The sequence below is a fragment of the Neophocaena asiaeorientalis genome, unplaced genomic scaffold, assembly GCF_003031525.2.
Source record: "Neophocaena asiaeorientalis asiaeorientalis breed wild unplaced genomic scaffold, Neophocaena_asiaeorientalis_V1.1 scaffold721, whole genome shotgun sequence".
Taxonomy (NCBI): domain Eukaryota; kingdom Metazoa; phylum Chordata; class Mammalia; order Artiodactyla; family Phocoenidae; genus Neophocaena; species Neophocaena asiaeorientalis.
The window spans coordinates 195,815-205,322 of record NW_020175365.1 but is presented as its reverse complement, the minus strand read 5'-3'; the positions used below and the strand labels follow the sequence as shown (position 1 = coordinate 205,322).

Genomic DNA, 9,508 nt, shown 5'->3' with positions numbered 1-9,508 from the left:
GAACTGCGGCTCATGAGGCTTCGTTAGTCAAAATCACACACACAAAGCCACCCAACGGACCCCTCTCTTCTGTTAACCGAGAGTGCGCACCACTGCCTCCCCTCATATAAGGAAAGAGACACGGGAAGAGCTAAAAGAAAGTGGTGGGTACGGAACCCTCAGCACTCTCGCTCTCAACAAGTAACCAGATCGGTTATTCGAGCTCTCCGCAAGCACGGACGCCGGGCCAGGGGCGGCCACCCCGCAGCGAGAGCTCTGGGCGGTCACTAGAGCCCGAGGGTGGGGCTAGTCTCTGAACACCGGCCAGCTGCCCGCCCCCTGGAGGCCCCGCCTCCCAGACAGGCAAGCGAGAAAGCCCCTCCCCCGGGCGCTCCTAGAAGTTGACGACGCGTCCCGCTGATGTGCCAGTACTTAGAGGCCTCCGCCGCCGCTTCGCGGAGTTCCTGTGGCTACCACCGCGCGGAGTATGGGGCGCTGATGGCCATGGAGGGCTACAGGGGCTTCCTGGGGCTGCTGGTGTCGGCGCTGCTCGTCGGCTTCCTGTCTGTGATCTTCACCCTCATTTGGGTCCTCCACTACCGGGAGGGGCTCGGCTGGGACGGGACCGCGCTCGAGTTTAACTGGCACCCTGTACTCGTGGTCACCGGCTTCGTCTTCATCCAGGGCATCGGTACTGGCACCTCCTGGGAGGAGGCGGGGAGGCAGGGGCCGGGAGTTCCCGACCGAGTTCCAACCGAGTGGGGTTGGGCGAGGGAGGGGGTGAGGGAGCAGCGCGCGGCGGCCCGGGAGCGGAGTCGGCGGGGCGCGGCGCTGGAGGGAGGTGGGCGGGCTCCGAGGCCCGGGGGCCGCGGGCCGGGCCGACTTGGGCGAGCGCTGGGGCGGAGCGCGCGGGGCCGGGGTTCGCGGTGAGACGCGTGGCGGGGTCGGCTGGGCACTGACGCGGCGCGGAGGGCTGGCCGGGCGCGCTAGCCCGGCTTGGTTAGTAACTCTTTGCTGCGAGTGGTTGCGACGCGATACCAGACGACACCAAACGCGGGAGCGGAGGAGAGATGCGGGAGCGTGGTGCGGCCCGGCAGCCCACGAGCCCCCGAGAATCGCCCCCTGTGGACCGAGCCTGCGCCATCACAGGCGCGGAGATCTCTTTAGGCGACGCCTTTCGTTGAACTTGCTTCAAGGCTGCGGGTTAGGAGAGGAAGGCAACGGGGGCGGGGGGGTGGCGGTGGGAATGGAGGGGCGAGAATTTGCTTCTTGTCTCATCCTCAGCCCTGAGCGAAGGGGCCCGTCAACGGGTAGCGGGGGTGAGTGAAGGAAGCATCAGCTCTGGTTTCACTCCTAGAGCGTTAAACGCAGTCGAGCCGAGAAGCTGCCAAGACTCTGAAGGGTGTTTCGCTGCCCTGCCTGGTTATTGGACAGTCTGGAGCCCGACTTGTTTTTGTGGCTGCTGCCCAGAGAAAGTTCCCCTGCGGGGCTTCCTGTTGGGCGCTAGCCCGGAATGCGGGGCCAGAGATGCCCGAGGGGGCCCCGCGGCTGCTGGGCTGGGAGAGATGCTTCTGCTTGGAACATCTTTGGGGTTTGCTGCCTCGGCCTGCAGCCTCTGGGATGAGGCTGGCACGGAGGGAGCGCTCAGCGGATGGCAGTTTTTGTTCTTGTTTTTGAGATATAATTGATATATTAGTTTCAGGTGTGTAACATGATTATATGTGGAAATGTCTAATTAACATCCATCACCTCACGTAGTTACAATTTTTTCCCCCCTTGGGATGAGAACTTTTAAGATCTAGTCTCTTTAGCAATGTTCAAATCTACAGTATAGTATTATTAACTGCCGCCATCATTCTGTGCATTACATCCCCACGACTTATAACTGGAAGGTTGTACCTTTTGACCACCTTCACCCATTTCCCCCCTTACCTCCTCTCTCCGTCAGTGTCCGGTTTTGTTGTCTTTGTCTAGTGCTGCTCACAATGTCCTGACAGCTTCCTTTCCTTCAGCTGCTGTTGAGCTGGAGGAACCTCTAGCGAGTGGTGCAAGCGCCATTTGTTTGTAACCACTTTCCAAAAAGTGAAGTCAAGGCCTTGGCAGAGAAAGTATTTAGAACAAGGCAGAAAGTAGCGGACTGGAGTTATGTCGTAGAAAGTAATGGAGAGGAGTGGAAAGGACTTGGGAAGGAGGTGCCCACCAGCCAAAACCTCTAGCCTTGCCTCTGAGCAAGCTGCCTTTTTGCCACCAGTATTTAACTTTCCACAAACAAAGAAGAGAACAAAAAAGTGCCTACCTCCTTTCTAAAGAAAAGATTTTTGTTTCCATTTAAAACGTGGGCAGCAGCCTTGGCCAGTGTGGCTGGTGTGGCTGGCATCCTCCCACTCTGGGAGGTACTGGAAGCTGTTGCCAAGGCCCAGCTGTGGTTCTGAGGCTTCCCTGGTGTGAGATGGCACCCGGGTGTGAGTACCACTGGCTGGCTAAGTTATTCGTTGCGTATTTTGCTACTAAACTAAAATGAGAAAAACATACTCAAGTTCCAAAGTCGCTGTTGGCAGAAGCACTCTTTCCTTTGTGGTGGAGCCCTTAAGTTTGGCCAGAGCTGTCAACACCTTTTGTTTGCAGTAAGCAGTAGGAACAGTCTCTTCATCTCTTCAAACCAACTCCTCAGAGCAGCTTCTAATACTAAGAAACTTTCCGGAGGGGCTAGAATATCTCCTTACCATGGAGGGTAAGGGAAACACAGGTGATAATACTTGTTTCTTGACTTCTAAAGAGGAGACGCTCTAACATTTACTTAGTGCACTAAGTGCACTATTTCACAGATATATAAGGGTAAACTGGGCTTCCCTGGTGGCGCAGTGGTTGAGAGTCCGCCTGCCGATGTAGGGGACACGGGTTCGTGCCCCGGTCTGGGAAGATCCCACATGCCGCGGAGTGGCTGGGTCCGTGAGCCAGGGACGCTGGGCCTGCGCGTCCAGAGCCTGTACGAAAAAAAAAAAAAAAAAAAAAAAAGTAAACTGAGGCACAGAGCAGGTGCTACTTCTGTGTAGCACTACTACACAGAAGTAGTGTGTTTTCAGGGGCTTTATTTTCAAGGTTCATTTCTCTGCTTTTATGGCAATACGCTTATTTTCTGTAAGATATTCTGTTTGAGAAGCAAAAAGCTTCATGTAAAATACACTTTGAAACTTTCCCTTCATGTTAGAGTCCATTACAGTTTTCCTAAAATAATTTATAATTTGTCTAAACCTTGGACTTTTCTTAATCTGTTTATATTCACTTTGGAGCAAAAATATGTACATGGATATTTTGGAAATTTTCATCTGCTGCTTTTACTTAAGCTTAACTCCTGTATTTGTATTAGTTTTAGAATGTTTGTCCTGTCAACATTACCCATCCTGTTTACTATTTGGATTCCAGATATGAAAAGCACTTTAATCAGATGACACACTTATTTTTAAAATTTATTTTATTGAAGTATAGTTGATTTACAATGTTGTGTTAATTTCTGCTGTACAGCAAAGTGATTCAGGAATACATGTGTACATTCTTCTTCATATTCTTTTCCATTATGGTTTATCACAGGATATCAAATATAGTTCACAGTAGGACCTTGTTTATCCATTCTATATGTAATAGTTTGCGTCTGCTAACCCCAAACTCCCAATCCGTCCCTCCCCCACCTCCCATCCCCCTTGGCAACCACAAGTCTGTTCTCTATGTAGGTGACACATTTAATTGACATGCACGTAAGCTTTCTCATACATATAGGCACGTGCATAGCACTCATGAGTTCTTGCAAGTCTTGGCCCACCTGCATGTCCTCACATCCAGCAGTAGGAAGCCTCCAGTAGAAGGACTAGGAGTAAATAGTTGAATTCATAGGCGGGGGAAACACACGTGTTACAGACTAGCCATGTTATAAAAGCTTTTTTACTGTGTATAATTGCTTCAGGGAGCAAATTTTTAGGCTATGTTATTTCAGATCTCTAATAGTGAACATGATGTAATTGAGCTCTGTGATACACAAATGTTCAGCGATGAGGAGGGAAGGCCAAAGTACAGTTTTTACTCTAAGCATAAAATGCTTTACAAATGCAAACAGTAAATGATATTTAAAACTATGTGAGAATATGTGTCCTCTGAAACACCTTTAAGAAGTAAGCTCTGAAGAAAACAAGGGTAACATAGAAGTTACAAAATAAATATCTATGTGTCTTTTGGAAAATATATGTGTTCTAAAATAAAGTGTAAGAGACTACAGGATAGTTAAAACTGAAATAAAATTTTAAACTAGTAGGAAATCCAGCAAACATGAATGAGGAAGTTTCAAAGAGAACTTTTAGAAGAGCTTTGTGCTTCTCTCAAAGGACTGTTTCCCATGAAATAAGTATACTGCCAGGAAATCAGAGAAACAAAACTTGAAAAGGCCACAGAAAAGACTGAAACAAATAAATGCTCTCAAAGTGGCTGTTGATCTTTTAAAAGGTTCAGCAAGGTGGAATGTGTTCTTTAGTAAAAGGTAGAAAATTCAAGTATATAAATTTAGTGAAAAGAAGCCTCAGCAATTATATACGCCTTACTTTTCCACATGTAGAACTCTTTTGACTGTATAAACTGAAGGAAGAGAAATTCAATAGTATAATGATCTCAGGTTGGTTTTGTGAGAGAATATAACTTCATTTAAGTCACATTTAAAAGAATAACAAAAAGAAATTAAGGGTAGTTCTTAAAAGGCAAATGGGATATCCTATTAATGTATCTAAAAGTGACCAAATTCGAAGACCACTTAAATATATTTGGAAAGGCTCTTGGGGTAAAACCTGGCAAAGAATAGAATGGAGAAAGTGCCCCAAATACCTACTCCAAAACCAGCCTTTGGGACACCATAGATAATTAAACCTGTCATTCATAAAGAAACGGGGGTTTTTAAAAGCATAAAGACACAACTCAAGACAACAATTCAAGACAACCCCAAGTACATTTCAAGACACAATTCAAGACAACCACAAGCACGTTTTTTTTGGTTATAAATAAGTACATGCAGATCTCTTTGTAATACATCTAATAAAAATGTTTTAGACATGATTATTTTGCTCACTGTTGTATCCCCAGCATCTAGAATAACACCTGGAACTGGCACAAAGTAGGCCAGTAAATAGTTGTTGAATGAATGAGTGATTATTTCAGTACCATCGCCAATTGTTAGTAACAAAATGCAATTTTACAGCCACTCATTTGTGGTGATAATAGTAGCATCCAAAGAAAAAGTGCCCTCCCTTCCCCTCAGTGATTCTGCTGTTTACAGCTGCTTTGGAAGCACTGCTTTAGTCAGCCTCAGGGGAGAATGGGCATCATGTTATATTGGAAGCGCATCTCTACTCTAAAGGCCTCAAGCTCATTAGAATGTTACTGCCTCATTAGAATTGCCTACCACCTGTGCCTTCTCACTCCATCAATTCTCCCCTTTTCCTTGTGCATCAAGTTTCTCCCCCATTGGATTATTTTCAATGTGTTATAATTTCTGTCATCTTTTTAAAAAGATTAATTAATTTATTTTTGGCTGCGTTGGGTCTTCGTTGCTGCGCACGGGCTTTCTCTAGTTGTGGTGAGCAGGGGCCACTGCTCGTTGCAGTGCACGGGATTTTCATTGCGGTGGCTTCTCTTGTTGCAGAGCACGGGCTCTAGGTGTGTGGGCTTCAGTAGTTGAGGCATGTGGGCTCAGTAGTTGCGGCTCATGGGCTCTAGAGCACAGGCTCAGTAGTTGTGGCGCACAAACTTAGTTGTGTATCTCTTGCAAATACTCTATGGACCTGGTTTTCTTATTCCTGAAAAAGATATATAGTGAGTTGAACAGTGGCTCCCAAAAGATATGTTCAAGTCCTAATCTCAATGACCTGTGAATAGGGCTTTAGAGTCTTTGCCGATGTAATTAAGGATCTCAAGATGAGATCAGCCTGGATTCAGGATGGGCCCTAAGTCCAATAACTGGTGTCCTTATAAGAGAAAAAAGAAGGAGATTTGAGGCACAGACACACAGAGGGGAGGCCATGTGAAGATGGAGGCAGAGATTGGAGTGATCTGTCTACAAGTCAAGGAATACCAAGTATTGCTGGCAGCTACCAGAAGCGAGGAGAGAGTTATGGAATGGATTCTCGCTCAGAGCCTCCTGAAGGAACCAGTCTTGCCAATACCTTGATTTTAGACTTCTGGTCTCCAGAATTGTGAGAGAATACATTTCTGTTGTTTTAAGTCACTCAGTTTTGGGTACTTTGTTATGGTAGCCCTAGGAAACCAATACAGGATATAACAGTTACCACTGCACTCTGGGAAGCCCAAAGTATGGTATTTTCATTCGGTTTTTACAGACTTTTTGTTGTTCTTCCCAGTCCGAACACAGTTTACCAATCAGAGGCCAATTTTATTATAAGCAGTGTTGCCCAATAACATTGGTGAGAAACCTCTCTGTTTACTAGCGCATATGACCAAAGGTCAGATCCTCGTGCAGCAGGGTATAGGTAGAGAATCGGAGATTGCCTACTCCTGGCAAAATAGGAACCTCTTAGCTCCAGCAGATTGTGGCTATGTGGGGATGCCCACAGTGACCAGAGTTTCTCATTATCCAGGAGAATCTAGATTTTAAAAAACTGGTTCAGTCTAAAAGTAAACAAGCCACAAAACCAAAATATAACCCCCAAATCGTGCTGATCAAACAAAACACATCTGTGGACCAAATCCAGTATATATCTTCCAGTGACTTCTAGAGTTTTCTATCTTGACTTGGTGGGGTTTTAAACTTTTTCCCTTAAAGAGTAGAACAATCTTCCCTTTTAAGAAAGATAAACCAGAAATATTTGTTATAACTGTTTTTCTTCCTATAGAAACTTTCTTAAAAGATCAAAACAGGCTTTGAAATGACTGCAGACTTCAGCTGTACTTTTCTTTTAATTAATTAATTAATTATTTTTGGCTGTGTTGGGTCTTCGTTGCTGGGCATGGGCTTTCTCTAGTTGCGGTGAGCAGTGGCTACTCTTCGCTGCGGTGCTTCTCTTGTTGTGGAGCATGGACTCTAGGCGCGTGGACTTCAGTAGTTGTGGCATGCGGGCTCAGTAGTTGTGGCATGCGGGCTCAGTAGTTGTGGCTCGCAGGCTCTAGGGCGCAGGCTCAGTAGTTGTGGCACACGGGCTTCGTTGCTCTGCAGCATGTGGGATCTTCCCGGACCAGGGCTTGAACCCGTGTCCCCTGCATTGGCAGGCGGATTCTTAACCACTGCTCCACCAGGGAAGTCCCAGCTGTACTTTTCTAAGTCTGTTCATTCATTTATTCATTCGATTTCTTCATATATTATCCTATTTATTTAATTAGCATGCATTTATTAAGCACTTACTGTATGCCAGACAGTGTAAAATAAATGAGTAAGATGTAGCCCTATCTACAAGTTGTTCTCATTTGAGTTTGTTAGAGGCAAGTTATGGTTTTCTTTTAGAAAACCTAAGCCCTAAATATTTAGAGCTGTCTAAGACTTGAATTTCAACTCCTAATTTTAGAGATCAAATGCCTAACCAGGGTTAGACCACCAATGATATCAGAGCCAATACTAGTTCTAATGTCATAATATTGATATGAGGCATAAGAAAATATAGCTGGTGTTTCTGGGTATTTGTAAACGTCTAGCCAATTAATTGAATTTTTCTCTTTTCATACACTATTTCGTACCAAGTAGGTGCCTTTGTGAGAGTTTTAGTCACTTCAAAGAGATGCTTCTAGTGCCAAGTTGCTAAAACAAATCTTCCAAATCATCCAGATCACTTCTTTCATTTGGATTCTCCAAAGGTTTTCAGTTTCATGGTATTCATGCTGTGAGACAGTCTGAGAGCACAGGCATGCTTCAGAGCTCAGATTCTCTTTGGTAGCCACTGCAGGAATCTTTTCAAGAAGTGTATTTAAAGAGGATTCTCTGCTTTTACATTTAAACTTCAGGTCCTTTGGACTGTGTCAGGTGAATTCTTAGGTGCACAGGGAAATAAGTTGTAAATCTTGATAATTGTGCTCAGAACATACTACCAAGGAGGTCAAAGTAATACGTTATTCAGAGTGTTAAGAAAAGTGTAATGGGCACACCATATTTAAGTAGACTTTATAAGTGTCTTAAAATTCCAGTGTACTTCAGTCTCAATAACTTACTCTTATTTTATTTTGGGGTTCACTTAAAGCTTACCTAAAGCTATTAGGTGGGGCCGAGTGCAGAATACTTTTTACTTACTTGAAAGGACCATTTTTTAAAATATAAATTTATTTTTATTTATTTTTGGCTGCGTTGGGTCTTCGTAGCTGCGTGCAGGCTTTCTCTAGTTGCTGCAAGCGGGGGCTGCTCTTCATTGCAGTGCGTAAGCTTCTATTGTGGTGGCTTCTCTTGTTGAGTAACACAGGCTCTAGGCGCGTGGTCTTCAGTTGTTGTGGTGCATGGGCTCAGTAGTTGTGGCATGCAGGCTCAGTAGTTGTGGCTCACAGGCTCTAGAGAGCAGGCTCAGTAACTGTGGCACACGTGCTTAGTTGCTCTGTGACATGTGGGATCTTCCCGGATTAGGGCTCGAACCCGTGTCCCCTGCATTGGCAGGAGGGATCTTAACCACTGCGCCACCAGGGAAGCCCAACTGTTTGGTTTTATATGAACTAACACTTGGGTCAGCAGTTGAGGTTTTGATTTGTGCGTTTTTATTTGTTTGTTTGTTTGTTTTGGTACGTGGGCCTCTCACTGTTGTGGTGTCTCCCGTTGCGGAGCACAGGCTCCGGACGCGGAGGCTCAGCGGCCATGGCTCATGGGCCCAGCCGCTCCGCGGCATGTAGAGATCTTCCCGGACTGGGGCACGAACCTGTGTCCCCTGCATTGGCAGGCGGACTCTCAACCACTGCGCCACCAGGGAAGCCCGATTTGTGCGTTTTAAAAGAGGATCTGCTCATTTTCTGGGAAATATTAAATTACTGTACTTTATCAAGATTTGTATATTCAACACATACTTACTGAATTCCTACTATGTGCTAGGCTCTGTGCTAAATGCTGGGATCTGACAGTGAACAAGACTGACGTACTCCTACCTTTGTAAATCACAAGATTTAAACACAGAAGAACTGGAGTCAAATTGTTTTCTATGTGTGGGGACATTTCCCTCCCTCCAAGTGCCCTTCTCCCCACATTCACTTTGACAAATTCTAAATTTGCATTGTCTGCGATGAGACAAATTTGTATATGTGGATAGTTTTGTAATGGTATATGGATAGAAAGTTGGTGTCAAACCAGAGATTACATCTTGGAGAATATATATTTCACATATTCCTGAGTTGATTATGCTGCTAGGAACTGAGAAAATTTCTAAATAATTCAATTCAATTCAAGTTACTTCTTTTTTCCCTTCATTGTTGAAAGAATAATTGTACACAGGTATTGATTTCTTTTCCCTTTCTTTCCTTCCTTCCTTCCTTCCTTCCTTCCTTCCTCCCTCCCTCCCTCCCTCCCTCCCTCCCTCCC

General features: G+C 45.4%; 1 protein-coding gene across 2 annotated transcripts in view; it reads left to right on the top strand.

The window, feature by feature from the left end:
- Positions 1–208: 208 nt before the first annotated feature.
- CYBRD1 (cytochrome b reductase 1) overlaps positions 209–9,508 on the top strand; it is a 36,282-nt gene continuing 26,982 nt past the window's right edge. The window contains exon 1 of one of the 2 annotated variants that reach the window (XM_024765705.1): positions 209–670. In XM_024765705.1, the coding sequence (XP_024621473.1) occupies positions 400–670 (271 nt within the window). In that variant the 5' untranslated portion in view covers positions 209–399. The remainder of the gene's footprint in view (positions 671–9,508) is intronic. The other variant, XM_024765707.1, reaches the window with a different exon arrangement.